This window comes from Nymphaea colorata, chromosome 10 (assembly GCF_008831285.2).
Source record: "Nymphaea colorata isolate Beijing-Zhang1983 chromosome 10, ASM883128v2, whole genome shotgun sequence".
Taxonomy (NCBI): Eukaryota; Viridiplantae; Streptophyta; class Magnoliopsida; order Nymphaeales; family Nymphaeaceae; genus Nymphaea; species Nymphaea colorata.
Window position 1 is genome coordinate 21,506,488 of NC_045147.1, and position 14,985 is coordinate 21,521,472.

Genomic DNA, 14,985 nt, shown 5'->3' on the forward strand with positions numbered 1-14,985 from the left:
TTGGGCCTGACTGGTCATTGATAAAAACTAACAGTGCCTAAATTTGAACCAACGGCTGACCGCTTACCTGCTGCTAACTCAACCACGCTTACTAAAACCCCCAAAGGGGGTGGCGGAGCCAGGAAAATTGGCTGGAAGAGCACTTGTTTAAACAAACTCAAACCTGATGAGGCAGTTATATATAAGACTGAAAAACTTTTAAGAAGCTGGTGTGGACAACTGCCCACACCAACCACAATGTGGTTACGCTACTGCCTGGAGGCCAACTTGAGCTTGAGATGAAGATAGCTTCAAGAGTGGAGCCAAAGGGGAGCCAGCAGGGCCTCCTACACGTAGATTTTAAAAAAAACTACCTATCGTATATAAAAATTTTGAAAAAATTATATTGGTCCGTACTGAAAAATTTCTAACCCCACCCCTGCATAGCTTGTCTCATTTGGAGTAATTTCAAATTCAAGACTTCAAGTGAGGTAAAACTGTGGCATGCAAGGGAAAGTTCGTACCAAGGCGAATTATACCAAAAAATTATCCCTTAAAATGTAATTTTTCTGAAAAGGAATTGAAAACGGAGGTAACTTCAGATAACTGGCTTGCTTTCTTGTAACACCATCTTTAGGTACAAAACTTTAGGTACAAAACTGCAAAAAATGTCCTCAAAAACTCGTATTGGTGCACCGGTGGATTTCAAAGTAACGATTTCCGTATGAAAGGCTACCGAGCTTATCTATTTAGGTGGACTTTCAGGCATTTAATTAAAGAAGAAATGGAGTTGGGCAGTTCCTGAAACCAACTCTGTTCGTCTTATCTTCTCTTTCTTTCGGCCATAGACGTTAAAGTGTGCAGGAAATAGTCATTCTGGTATAAAAGCTGTCCCGGTACTGGTACGCTCTAGAGAATGATTTCTGCTTCTTTCTCTTTGAGTCTTTTCTTCACTCGTTTCAGGAACAATGGGCCATCGTCTCGTTTGTCCTACAGTGGACGTTCAGCATGTCCACCACCACGTTGTTCATCCGGGCGGCGAGCACCACCATCATCACGGTGACCAAGAGGCGGTGTAATGGCACGTTCAGTTATCATTGCTGCTTGCTGTCGCTTCACTACTCCTTTTGCTTCTTTTATCTCTGTTCTCTTTTAAGAGATTCGTAGTTCCGTGCTTTCAGCAACAACTTCTTTTAAGTTATAGGCAGATTTTAACTTATAGACAGATAACCCTTGATTAGTCTCAAGAGGCTAATCCCACCGCCAAGTGAAACCTGAAACTCTCCTTTCCTCATCCTCTCTGAAAACTTTCACTGATCCCTGCAATTGATATTCTAACTTTGAAGGCGGATCACCAGGACATCTATAGGCCTACTCTGAAAACTTTCACTGAGAAAAGACTTCAAAGATACTCGTCTCAAATCTTGCTATCAGAGAAATTTTGCCATGAGACATCAGCAAAGTCCCATTCTGAACAGGAAATTTCAGCACGGATTATATGAACTGATCAGTGGCACATTATGTTGACACATACAAAAAACTTCACCGTGCTCATAAAGAAAGAGCTATCCAGCAGTTCCGCAAATTAGCCTTGTGGATATGGATAAGGACCCAAATGATTTTGCAATTAGTCTAACAATTGAAAATGCTAATGCGCATTCTGTAATGAAATTGAAAAGTAATTCAGAAAGTATGGCTACAGGCAGGAGAGACTAGACGAGAATGCATGAGATCGTGTGCACATTTCTGCACCTTCCTGTGTGCATTTGCCTAGAGATGCTTGCGATGGCATGCCCTATGCAGTATACAACAGACATTACTGGCATTGCTTCCCTGCTTTTTTGTTGGCTCCTTCCTCGTTCGGAAAAAAATTATCATCACATAAGGCAAAAGAAGATGTTATCTTGTGAGAATTAAATTGAGAATGGCCTCATGAAAAGGACCTCTTCTTAAATGCTGTCATTGTAGATTTGTCAGCTGTAAATAGAATAAGAATTAAATGTCAAGCTGTTCCAATTGACCACTGCATTTATACCAGAAATTTGAGTACCAGGGTGCAACTTTAGTATTCAGTCCTTTGATGAATCCTTTCCGCAGCACCTGTTCAAACATAAAAATATGGACATAAAAATATGGACACTGGTAATAATAAATAAGCAACATAGGCTAGAGTATGTGATTGAGTCTAACAAAACACCCAAAAGAGGAATGGTGAGAGCAATCCAGTAAACCAAGTTGCTGGCCATTGTCCTCCATGTGCAAAGTAATATACAAACACAGTTCATGACCGCACTTTTTTTTTCTAGCGAACCTGGAATTTAAGCTCATAGAAGTCAAACCAAAACATTCCAGCTATCATGTCCAACTGAACAGTAAAACGAAAAATTTATTATTTTTCCAAAAAGGTTCTAAAACAGGGGTGGAGCTAGGAATTTTTCATCACAAGGGCGAACTATAGTTTCAAAATCTTAACAGAAGCTGAATTTTTAAAAAATTTTATATAGGTTAAACTTAAATTTTCAAAATTCATAAGTTTTTTTTTTTTTTTAAATCTGAGGGACCCTGCCGATCCCCTCTTCTCCAACAAAACAGTTTTTGCTGGAAATAAAAGACCAAATTATTCAAACAATAAAAGAAGTGTTGAAAGAACCTGGCAACAAAGAATCTATAGTTATTTTACTTGATGCTTGTGATATATTTCCTTCAAACAAGGACATAAAACCTCTAAATTTGCCAGCCAACACAAAAATTTGAATCCATGAAAAAACATTCTCAAGGCAGTTTTCCTGTTGATTGCATTAAAAAATGGTCAAGAATATTGCATCGAAGTAAAGAAGCAGAATGTTTTTAGCTGGTATATTGTACAGGAAGAAACATTTAGCTAGATCCATTCATTACATCAGGGAAAACCTTTGAAAGCTACAAAATATTAATTCTGAAAGCTTGAAAGTAAATCATTTAAAATATCACATGATGTCCTTAGGATTGAGAACTTGTGGCAACACAAATGACTAATTACTTGGAAAAAAATAAATCATAATACATCAAGTCATAAGTTTGGATGATCAAAGGAGCTAAAAGCTTTCTAGATATTCATATTGTTTATTGCATAACGTTGCTACCGAATGAAGTAAGTTTGGTGAAAATGTTTGTCTTCACCACAGGTCCACAACTATTATATCACCAAAGCTGCACCATCTGACCTCATTATGTCTATTTACATACTAACAGGCTGCTTAGGTGTCATCTTCTCTCTTTGCTGTGTTTCCTGATCAATATATTCGTATTAGATTTATAGAATGAAAGGCTTACAGCGAAGCAGGAAAAAGACAACTTGCAGTCAAGGTACGAAGAAAGCAGGCATTTGTGCCAAGAAGAAAGAAACAGGCATGACTCACGTAGATTACTGGTAAGAAATTCCAGGTTTTCTAGGACAAAAGTAAACAAACCTTTTATATTTCTTGTTGGACCCACATGGACACAGTGCATTTCTACTTATTTGGCCACTCTTTGACAAATTCGATCTTGCAAGATCTAGTGGTGATGAGCCCATCATCTTCTGGACCTGCAAGTGCAAATGCATGTTATTTGTAGTTTCTGAATCATTCCCAACAAAATTATAGCAAGCACATGTATGTACATCAGCCAAGGTCTTAGGCATTGGCTTCCCTTGTTCCTTCAACTTCTCCATCTTTTTATGTGCTTCCTTTGCCCATACAAATTTTGATAATGCATTTTCGACATCTGCAATTGTACAGTTGCAATGTTCTGCTGCAATTCGTTTTTGGCTTGTCTCCAGATGCTATAATAAAATAGGAACAAGGAATTAAGTTGTTTCATAAGAACTTTAGATGAACTCAAACATGTGATGGATGAACCAATTAAGACTGTTGCCTTTTCTTGATAGTAGACTAAGCAATAACACATTCAATTAAATAAATCTGACATAAATGACCGAGTTGTGGCCTCCAAAAACAAGCTGTGGATACTGGTATTTCTATATTTGTGACTACAACAAGGTTACTGGTTGCAACCGCTATATTTGCACCAGAATTAATCAGTAGGCAATTTCAATCGTTCAGCTAATTATTTTTTTTGCTGAAGGCGACCGGCAGTACGATAGAAGATCAGAGAGCCGAGAGGGAGTTTTCTTGTAGAAACAAGAATTTGAGGGCATAGAGTAACGCCAAACTACAACAAACACTACATGTTTTAACCACACCTGAGAGAATGAAAAGAACCAAAACCTATAAAACTACTGTTTCCTGCCAATTGGAGAAGTAGTTCTATCGTCTATGAACTACATGGAAAATAAAAGCAAAGCCAATAATACAACAAACAGAACCAGGGAACCTCTCCAGTAGGATCAAAGGAGCCGAGGTGCCGAAGTATTGCTTCCTGCTTTTCAAATGCATCCTTAAAAGTAGCCGCACTGCTACGACCTACAATATACTGGTTGAAAGATCCCATTTTCCTCGCCCTCTTCATCTCATCAGCAAAGTCTGTACACCAAATTCGTAGAAAGAGGATAGAAGATTCATCACATTGAAGCATTCACACAATTCCCACTTTAAAAAAACATTCAAAACTAATCACAAAATTTGAAGACAGAAAGAGAAAACTGGAAAAAGAAAAAAAAAATCCGTTACGAAAAAAATTAATAGATCAATCCAGATATCAAAATCGTTCACTCTATTTCAGATTTGAAATGCAGAACCGGAAAGGGAAAACGCAACAAAGACACAAATAAGCGAGATGTAGAGCATGAGAACGGTGAGAAGTAGTCTCCTGACAAGAACGAAACAATGAATATGGAAAATAGAATCATGGGTCGCAGTGAAATCGACGAATGAAACTGATGACATTAAATAGTGCGAAATCAATGAACAGAACAGCATACAGAATAGAAGACCTTCACAGGCAGATAATGATTTATTTAAAAATAAGACAGGAAAGCTACCAATCAAAGGAATAAACAATGCTCACTCAACAAAGTGAAATCCTTAGAAGATATCTGGGATTCTGTTGAAGTCTTCTGGCCCGTGAATACACCCTTGATCTTATCGATCCAGCTAAAACTTGCGGGCGTCGAGGAGATCGCTCGACACTGAAACAAGGAAGGCTGGTGATGCGGAAAAGACTGATACAAAGAGGGCTGGTTATGAAATCCATCGTATTTAACAACAGAAGCTAAGCATCTGCGTGCGCTTATACTTCGGGAGCCCATTCCCTTTGTGTGAATGACGGAGGGGAAAAGGAAGAAAACATCAGTTTCGGGGGAACGGGGTTTACCGGAAAGTTGCTGGGAAACAGATTCGTAGGGTTTATTGGTAGGCAAGGGGAAGAACAATTTCCTGAGGCGCCCGTTTGCTTGCCCCATGGAAAAGTTATTCATCGGAAATATTTTTCTAATCCCTCGATCCGACGTTTGCATTGCAGGAAAGGAAAGCTCTTTCCATGAAGTGAGCGTCCCATAATCACCTTCTTTTCTTATATCTCAAAGTTTAGGGCTTCTTTAAGGTTAGAGTAATGGTAGTTTCATAATATATCATTTAACTTGTACTGCAATACAACCTCTTAGGAAAATCAAACTCAGAGCATCGTGCATTAAAAAGAATTGCATCAACGAAAATCAAATTGAAAGTGTCGTTCGTTAAAAAAAATTGCATCGACGAAAATGAAATTAAGTCAAAATGCATATAGGTTTGAAGTTTGAACTAGAAGATGCATAAATATGCAGTAAATTTATTTTATACAATTATGCGAACAAAATTCAAACTTATCCATTTTTTATATTAACGAGAAAATGAAAAATAATCAATCAATTTATTAAATGAAATATTCTTAAAAATAAGATACATATTCATAATAAGAATTTATTAATATGTTTGTTGCAACTAGCGTACACCTTAACATTATGCTCAGGAAGTACCTCATTGTCTAAGTGCAGGGAATTCTTTTGTCTTGTATCCTTAATAACAGATTAACTTTGTTACATATTTCATGAGAACTTACATGACCCATCATTTAAATACTTTATAGCTTTAGATTTACCCACATTAATCCTGTTAATGGGTTCCAGTTTATCTTAGGTTAAAATCATGAAACGCTAATCTGTGTATTAATATTTAAATGTGTTTCCTAATGTGGTGCCAATCAAATTACTAATGCTCACAACACACACATATATATGTATAAGAGAGAGAGTGGGGGGAAGGAGATGCAACACTCAATCCTAAGTCTGGGCATCGAGTCGGCCCGACATCCAAAAATTGGGCCCTATAAATATAATTAATTATAATAAAATATTATAATAAACAAATTAATAAAATTTTTAAAAACCAATTATCGGACCCGAATCAGGCTTATCGGGCCAGGTACTGGGTACCCGGTGGCGGCTCGGCCCGATGCCTAGCCTTACTCAATCCTTTGAAACCATAGTTAGCAAACCCATGACTTGGACTTAAATTGGTAAATGACCGTGTCATTGGGTGAGTGAGTTGACTTGTCGAATCAGCTGAGTATTCAAATAACCATAATGTATTTTTACTGCAGTCTAATCCAGCAGATCTAGGAGAGTTAGGCCGACTCTAAGGGAGTTAGGTAGAGTTGGGCCTAGTCAGGTTCTTCCTTTGCCCAAACCTTGACTCATGACCGGATTTTTAGGTGACCCGAGCTGACTCGAGTGATTCTCGAGTCAACCCGGTGAGTTTACCAAATATGATTTCAATCACTTTTATATTATATATATATATATATATATATATATATATATATATATATCGTTGGAAACATACAGTGGTAGACAGCAGCAAATTGAGGGAGTCGAAGGGATCACTGTTAATGTTCAAATCGGCAGATTTGAATCCGATCATTGGTACCAATTAAGTCTCATGGCCCATTTAAGAGTCCACATCTCAACTGCGAACTAATTTTAAGATTTATAAAAATTTTCAATTTTAATTTTTTTAATGCAAATTTTCTATTTAATTTTTTAATTACTCTTTTAATATTATACCTCAAGAGTTCGGCCAAATTTATTGGATTGGCCGATTGGCCAAATTTGGTTTAGAAATGGATTTTACAAGAGAGAGAGATAAAGAGAAAGAGAAAGCGGTGACGTTCACTTTTTCACGCGCGGGATTAGTTGCCATCACTATGCAAACATAATTTACTATAAATTTAAACATAATTTCTAAGTGTGACTTGACTCATATTCGCATGTGAATAAAATTCCTCAATTGCATGGCCACTTTAAGAACTTTTTATGAAGAACCAGGCAAGATTTATCCCTGATCTCAACAAATCCTTTTCACTTGCTCTCGTGTTTGGGAATTAATTAGTGGCGTCTCTCTCTCTCTCTCTTATCTGTTCCTCCACCATTATAGAGTGGGGAATCCCTATTCCCATCACCCTAATTAATACTAACATTAAAGGATATTAAGACACACTTATGCTATTTACAAGATCCAAGATATTCCAACGAGAAGAATCTCTATACTGGAGTACGTAATTATATATGGAGGTCGAGCAAATTTAGACCTCGTTTGTTTCACAACTCCTCTTATCAGAATATATCTTTTCCTGACTGGGCGAAGCAAACATCAAAAGAGTCATTTCTGCAAAGTCGCTGCTAAAGACACCTTACTTCGATGTTTGTTTGTTTTCACTTTCCCAAATAAAACATTGCAGGCACTATTTCTGCTCCAATCATTTAAAAGGAAAAAGGAACACTTGCAGAACCAGAAATTTTAGCTGAGAAGAACACTAATTTAATAATTTTAGTATTCCTAGGGGTAATATATATATATATAAGTACGTTTAATCTGCATATTGTTTCGTAAGTTAGTGTAAATTAAAGGGCTAGCAGAAGTGCTACTATGAAAATCTCTCTCCTACTCTTCCTTTTCTCTCTCCTATTTTGAATTTTTTTTTTTTACAACCATTCTCTCCATCTTCAAATTAATTATTAAATCATAGGAGAGTAAGAGGTCTTAATAATTCAGTGTAAAAATAGGATTAGTGTTGTTCTAAAAGAAAAAAGTGTACACGCCTGCGCGGGACCTTGCTCTCATTAAATCTAGATTGCACAAAAAATCATGCACCATTCATGTGCATAAACGCCATTAATTGCGAGCAAAGATACACCGTGTTTAACTCAATGATGAACCAAATCTTGTCTTGGATGCGACAAACAACACTGGGAGATAAAGGCGCTTGTCCAACTCACTTTGATGTGATCAAATATATTTCCAAAATCTTGAAGAACTCAATTTCATAGATTTCTTTTGAAATCTATGCAACAACCTTCCGTATCAAGAGATCATTACAGCAAAATCATGAAAACGGGAGACAACTATGCGTGCTAAGGATCATTTAATTTATTTAATGAGATTTATTTATGTTTAAGATTAAATATTCACATATATATACCCTGTAGGCGAGCGACCTCGTGTATCGAACGATTGTGAGCAAGATGGCAAGGAAGAAGGTGAACTTGGCTTGGATCTCCAAGGACTCGGCTAGGAAAGCCACGTTCAAGAAGAGAAAGAAGGGATTGATCAAGAAGGTGTCGGAGCTGAGCACCCTCTGCGGCATCAAGGCCTGCGCGATCGTGTTTGGCCCGTCGGAGACTACGCCGGAAATCTGGCCGCCGACGGCCGCGGCCATACGTCAAGTGATAGAGAAGTTCAACGATCTGCCGCAGGTGGAGAAGTCCAAGAAGATGCTGAACCAGGAAGGCTTCCTCAGGCAGAGGATAGCCAAGTTGAAGGAGCAGCAGGCCAAGCTGGCCAAGGACAACAAGGAGTTGGAGATGAAGACGAAGCTGATCAAGGGGATGAAAGACAAGGCGGCGTTGCATGGTGCGGGCATGGACGAGCTGCATGCGCTCATGTGCATCGTGGATGCGAGGATGGCGAAGGTCAGGGGAAGGAACGAGTCGTTGGTTTCTTACGGGCCGCCGTGCATGCAGCTGCCTCCCCAACTGATGCCGATGCCGCCGACGTTGCCGCCGGTGCCGGCGGCGCTGCTCAGGGAGGAGGAGCGGCGGCAGGTGCAGGGGATGAGCTTCATGGAACAGCAGGTGCCGGGGGAACCACAGTATTTGGTAGACTTTCTGGAGTCTCTTGAGAATTATCCTACCGAGTGGCCTTATTATGTAGATGGTAACCAGTGGACGTATCCTGGCCCTTTACTGTGAGAGGCTAATTGAGTTCATCCATCGATGTCCGTCTCTCTTCTCTGTGTCTTGTAGATCAAATTGCATGTTTGGTTTCTGTATTTCTGTGAGTTTGAGGAAGAAATCTCATGGATCGAGTCTCAATCTTCACAAGAAAGAACACAGAAAAAAGGAAAAAAAGTATGAAAATAATATATGTTTCAGTTGCCAATTTTCTTCAGGTCAATTATTACGAAGCTCGTTTTCTTCTTGTTCTTGTACTTTTAAAAAAAAAAACCTTTTCATGATAGAGTTCTGTGTATGAGTTGTTGGTGATATGAGGATTGAGGAAACGCATTGAAGATCAGAGTACAGTTCGATCTAATTTCACCCGCTTTACAATCTTGGAAACTGAAATTCTTCAGGAAATACGAAAAAGTTGGGCACAGGAGTCATATCTATCTTTCTTTCTTTCTTTTTTAAAATATTTCCATCCTAACTGTAAGCATGAAAATAAACTTGCTTCAAACTTTTCCACGCCATCGCTTCGCTACTGCAAAACAATGCTGTCAGCTTATGTGGTGAAAGGTCAATGATAGGGAGAATCTGATCAGGCCCTTTTTCAATTTTTTATATTTAAAAGTAGAGAAAATAATTTAAAAATGAGAAAAATAACAAATTTGATGTCGGTTTGTCTTGTTCCAAAGAGAAGCGGGCTCCATCAAAATTCTCGAGATAAATTATCCGGGGCAGTTTATTCCGGCATGTAAATGCCGCCCAAATTCGAAACGGATCATACTTATCGTATAAACTTTTTCCTTACTTGATCAACAAGGTTACGTGATTAGAAGAAGAGTGTTCTGGATCTTGGTAATTCATGGGACTCTTATCCAGATTTCGTCTTCATGCTTTCAACCACTTAATTGATTGTTTTTGTCGATTTCCAGATTCTGTTTTTGCAGAAACTAAAAAGTTCAAAAAGCTAGAGGAATTAGAAAAGGCAACTCTTCTTTGTTACCAAAAACACAGATCATCTTAAGCGAACAGAAAGTGTCTGTTCCTTCCGGTGCCAATGAATTTGGAAACAATGAAATCGCGAGCTCTTTATTTCTCTGCAAAAGAGAAAAGATAAAAGAAGAATGTATTTTTCAGATTATATTTTGATTTTGCATGTGTTCCGTTTGGATTTTGCATCAATCCAAGACTTGTAATATGCAACTCAGAAAAGAGTCTGCTACCGTCTTCCTTTCCGGGGGAAAAAAAAAAAAAACAACTGTGTGAAATATATGAAACATTAATGCTGCCGGATGCACTAAAATCTAAAAATTTTCGCTAAAACAACCAAAAATCATCCTAAAAACCATCATAAACAGTTGCTAATGTCAATTTAATGATGCTTTTTAGCGAGACATAGATGTATATATTCATATGTCTTTGTGGATTTCTTTGTACGTGTTTGGACGGATTTCTTGTGCTTCACTACCTGACGAATGCATTAGATGGAGAATTTAATTGTTTCCACCGGATGCAGCAGCCGTGATTTGACAAAACTCAAGATAGATTGCACGGGTTTTTGCTCTCTCATCTTTTTCTTTTTCACTTTGATTTTGACAACCATTCTCTGCATCTTAAAATCTGTAGATCATAAGAAGGGAAAGAGAATTGAAAATGCAATGCCGTCTTACAATTTGGTTCACTATTTTTTACTATTACTTTCAATAAAAGTTCGGTTATACATATGTATCGGTGCAATATCACAAAAAAAAATTTGAGTTCACTCAATTTTCTTCAACGAATCATTAATGAAATAACATTACTAATAACAAATCATTGATGAAATAGGGATTTGTTTTTTTCTTTTGGAGGAAGAAAAAGAAAAGATCAGGAACAGACAGCCACAGATGTAGCATTTTCATTCCGTCGCATCCTTGCCAAAATGGGATGGGACCACGCCCCACTCGACGGTTCTTATCACAATTTAATGTGCGAGAAATGTCCATCGCCCACTAGAATCTAAGAGCACTAGAGCACTCCCTCTTTGGTTCTGGATCAAGCATTAGTCTGGATCTCAGTTTGTGATTAATACTAGATGAGAAAATGTATAAAAGTAAATGAGAAAATGTATAAAAACAATTTAAAAATAGTAAATCTTTAGGAATATTACGATGGCAATTGACACCTCCGTATCATTATCCGCGTGTTGTAAGTTTTATCAATTTACGGTTTAATTTCTCCAATCCATGGGAGCCTTGCTTTATTTGAGAATCAATGGGATGAATCATGTCAAGCAAAATTTCTATTTTATTTCATACTCAAGTAAACAGTTGCATGTGTTCCTCAACAAAGACGGGAAGAAAAAAAGGAGAAAATTTTGACTGATACTATCAAGCACTGCAAAAAAGTAGAGCCACAAACGAGACCATACAAACTAAAAACTCCATGGCCTTTCAAAGCACCTCTTCTCTCTCTAAGATTGCAAAAGGAAAAAGAAGAAGCCGGATTTATTTTGTGGTCTCCAAGGCTGGTTATTCTATCTGCTAAAAGTTTGCCGAAACTCAGAGCCACAGTGCCCCAGCTTCCTTGAGCTGAGGAACCAGGGTGCCATTAAGGTGGTGAGCCATGACTTTGTCCGTCGGCCCCACCAGCTTGCCGCCGATGAAGACGGCTGGAATCGCCGGGCCCCGGCCGATCAGTCGCGCCAGGGCTTTCTCCATCTCCTTGCCTCTGGGGTCCTGATCGAGCTCGTGCACAACCGGGTGCACGCCGAGGTCACAGAAGAACCTCTTGATGGCATGGCACATGCAGCACGAGCTCTGGCTGAAGATGACCACTGCACTCTCTTTTGCAAGCTTCACCACCCTGTCCATTCCTTCCTGATCTTCTTACTAAATGCAGCACACCAAAGTGACGCAGATCTGTGAATTCTTTGGCCGAAACTCAGAGATCTGCACAACTAATACGGTAATGGGCAGGCCAGAAATGAGAGATCTAGAGAGAGAGACAGAGGCAAAGATTGAAAGCCGGAAAGGGAAGAGGATGAACTCGGCGGGGGAATGGTAGAGGGCTTGAGGATATTGCGGGAGAGTTTGGCTGATGAGTTGAGAGTCATGGAGATATCATATTTATAGTGTCGAGTGGCTGATGGGTGGAATTATTTTATTTCAAAAGCGACGAGAAATATTATTCCCCTAGATTATTTGCAAATGATCAACATGTCTCTTGCAATCTGCCCTACGATAGCGACCCAATCATCTCCTTTATATATGAAGCCCCAAATTTTTAAATGGGTAAAGCAGTGCGTAAAAATATCTCTTTCCTATATAAAATATGAAAGCACCACCTTGTGCAATCTTAACCATATTTTCCTTTGTGCACAGTGTCGATTCGGTAACCATCAACCGTCATTTTCTATTTAAGAATCTCTTCATGAGATTTCTGGAACCCCAAAAAATCAACACTATTTCTAGATAAGGCTATATATATATATATATATATAGAGCGAGAGAGAGAGAGAGAGAGAGAGAGAGAGAGAGAGAGATGGTATTCATCCGTTATCCATATCAATTTTCCTTTATGGATAATGTTGGGACTACAATTCAAATTTTAGTGAGTAGAAAAGGTGAGGAGAATCGAGGGACTGGCACGCGGCAACTCGGTTTGAGGCTCAAGTGGGTCGAGCCCAGTTGGCTTGGTAGTGTAGGACCACAGTCATCAAGCAAGTCCCATTTAACAAACCAAAAGTAGGTCAATGAGGTCCACGGGTTCGCTGTGAAGTCTAAAGTGAAGTCAATACAGAGTCGAACCAAGCACAAATGAAGAAGGCCGCCCTGGGGACGGCTGCTTTTGTAATTTTGTTTTCTTCAAAAACAGGTTTTGTAGTTAGATGATCACATTCAGTAAGAAATATCTCTGTTATCTTGAGAAGAAACAAGACTTTTCAGCAGCTCGACAAAACGATATGGAATAAAAGAGACCAAAATTTTGAAGCACCAATTTAAGATTATTCCCAAAAGGAGGCCCGAATAAAATTTTTTATTCTAATTAACCATCCGTCTAAGTTGTGTTCGGATGACGTCTTCAAAGAAATGATGTTTGTGTCAAAACCAGGATTTGTTAGAATTTAATCTAATTACGAAACATAGTTTGTATGTTTGGGTGTCAAGACAAAAACGATGCTCGACAAAGATATTCATACCCTAATTTAAATAAGTTGTTTTAGGGAAACGGTGTTTTCTAAACATATTTCGAATGCATGTTTTGCTTCCTAAACGGCATTTTCTAGTATCGCCCAAATACGTCTTCAGTGGTCGTTTAATAGCAAAAATACTTTGTAAGTGTTCCGTGAATATGTTCTAGTGTTGTTGTTGTCAAACACCCTATATAGATTTTGTTCTCGATTAATTCAAGCACTGAAATCAACCAGTGGCATAGCCATATGATGACTGGTGTCGGCAGTTGCTCACACCAGTCTCTTAAAATTTTTTTATTTTTAAATGGATATCTTTAAATATTTATATATATATATATATTACCAAAATATTTATAAATACTTCTACTGCCACACTGACTAGTAATTTACAACAAAGACATTTTTTTGTGCTTTCAATCACTCTCGGACTTGTAGAGTGTGGGAGCCAGTTTTTGGAATAGGCGATAAACGAAGGCACGACTTCCTGTCCTTTGTACATTCCATTAGCAAACACGTGGGAAGGTTCGCGTGGTACGCTTTCACTTGTGACGCCTCCTTTTCTTTGTTTGGATTTTTCTTTTCTTGAATCAAATTATTTTTAGGATTCTTTTGCTTGAAGACATATCTAAATGGGGGCATCTTGCTGACGTGGTCAACGAAGATGGGTCTATCCGATGGAGACAACGTCCCCTTCTTTTTTGTTGGCTAAAAGATTCCAATCCCATCAGAAGATGAGAAAAAGGAATGAAATCGCTTAAAAGAAAAATTCTAGAATTAAAGATAAAAATGAGAAAATGGATGAATATTATTCTCTCAAGAACTTGGTTCTAGATCTCGCCAGATAGATAGAAAAATAAAGAAGAAATTTTGTAGAGCCCTCATGAAGCACTCTGGATTTCAATCCATTAATTTTATAAATTTGGATCTACATTTGCATGCCAAGTCCTCCGCTTACTTATCCTTACAAAATAATCTTCTCAACTTTCTCCCATAAATTTTCTACTTCATTAACTTGGTGTCAGAATGTACATAAATTTCACCTTGAAGAAAGCATATTTTAGGACTAAAACGGCCGAGATGGCGATTTGTGATCCTGAAAAAAGTTCATAATCGACCATAATTTTCCATGTAAAGCACGATAAATCAAAGATATTCACAGCAAGAATTGCATGAATTAATTAATTAATTAAGAGAAGCGGAAAAGTCAAAGTGCAAAAAAAACATATTGAGTTATGAGCATCAGACAGCCAAATCGGCAAATGATGAAATAAATATATGTATTTATGACACCATCGAATCGAATTAAACGCTGTAGAAAACAGTGGAAGTGATGAGATATGAAGAATTCCTCCTGGCCACGTTCGACATCATCCAGCTTCAGGTTTGGCACGCAGTTGGTCGACCAAGTAAAGCATATTATTGGAACAAAGAAGAAGAAGGAAGTGATAGATCTTGAGCGGAAGCGAATAAAGGGGGTTGCCTTCGTGTCGATCTGCCTTGCTTTTCCACATTCCGATCTCTCCCCCTTCTCCTTCCCTCCATGCCTTCTCATCTACAACATCTGCCCATCCACAAACAAACAGATAAGAAGAATCCAACCCAACAAAATCTCTTGTTCCAAATTCCTTTTCCCTAAATTTCTTGAGCTTTTAGTTTG

At 38.3% G+C, this 14,985-nt stretch overlaps 3 protein-coding genes across 6 annotated transcripts; 1 reads left to right on the plus strand and 2 right to left on the minus strand.

Annotated features, from left to right (window-relative positions):
* Positions 1-1,577: 1,577 nt before the first annotated feature.
* Positions 1,578-5,419, minus strand: LOC116261912 (uncharacterized). 4 transcript variants are annotated; one of them, XM_031640850.2, is made up of 6 exons: positions 4,966-5,412; positions 4,333-4,481; positions 3,620-3,781; positions 3,429-3,544; positions 2,030-2,079; positions 1,613-1,830 (listed from the first exon to the last, which is right to left on the minus strand). In XM_031640850.2, the coding sequence occupies exons 1-5, from the start codon at positions 5,372-5,374 to the stop codon at positions 2,049-2,051; spliced, it is 867 nt and encodes a 288-aa protein (XP_031496710.2). In that variant the 5' UTR covers positions 5,375-5,412; the 3' UTR covers positions 1,613-1,830; positions 2,030-2,048. The 4 variants fall into 4 exon arrangements, with proteins under 4 accessions (XP_031496711.1, XP_031496710.2, XP_031496708.2 ...); XM_031640848.2 differs by having other exon boundaries at positions 1,613-1,956; XM_031640849.2 differs by having other exon boundaries at positions 2,015-2,079.
* A 3,036-nt stretch (positions 5,420-8,455) lies between these two features.
* Positions 8,456-9,181, plus strand: LOC116262691 (agamous-like MADS-box protein AGL80). Its single transcript, XM_031642173.1, has one exon. The coding sequence runs from the start codon at positions 8,456-8,458 to the stop codon at positions 9,179-9,181; it is 726 nt and encodes a 241-aa protein (XP_031498033.1).
* A 2,289-nt stretch (positions 9,182-11,470) lies between these two features.
* LOC116262764 (glutaredoxin-C1-like) lies at positions 11,471-12,216 on the minus strand. The gene has a single exon (XM_031642257.1). It carries the CDS (start codon positions 12,004-12,006, stop codon positions 11,695-11,697), a length of 312 nt encoding a protein of 103 aa, XP_031498117.1. The 5' UTR covers positions 12,007-12,216; the 3' UTR covers positions 11,471-11,694.
* Positions 12,217-14,985: the final 2,769 nt, after the last annotated feature.

Excerpts from the sequence above, each read along its gene's own strand:
- LOC116262691 (XM_031642173.1), top strand. The coding sequence starts at position 8,456 with ATGGCAAGGAAGAAGGTGAACTTGGCTTGGATCTCCAAGGACTCGGCT.
- LOC116262764 (XM_031642257.1), bottom strand. The coding sequence starts at position 12,006 with ATGGACAGGGTGGTGAAGCTTGCAAAAGAGAGTGCAGTGGTCATCTTC.
- LOC116261912 (XM_031640850.2), bottom strand. The coding sequence starts at position 5,374 with ATGAATAACTTTTCCATGGGGCAAGCAAACGGGCGCCTCAGGAAATTG. Across the intron at positions 4,482-4,965 it reads TAAGGATTTCACTTTGTTGA|ACTTTGCTGATGAGATGAAG; the intron begins GTGAGCATTGTT and ends TTTGGTGTACAG. Across the intron at positions 3,782-4,332 it reads CCTTTGATCCTACTGGAGAG|CATCTGGAGACAAGCCAAAA; the intron begins GTTCCCTGGTTC and ends ATTTTATTATAG.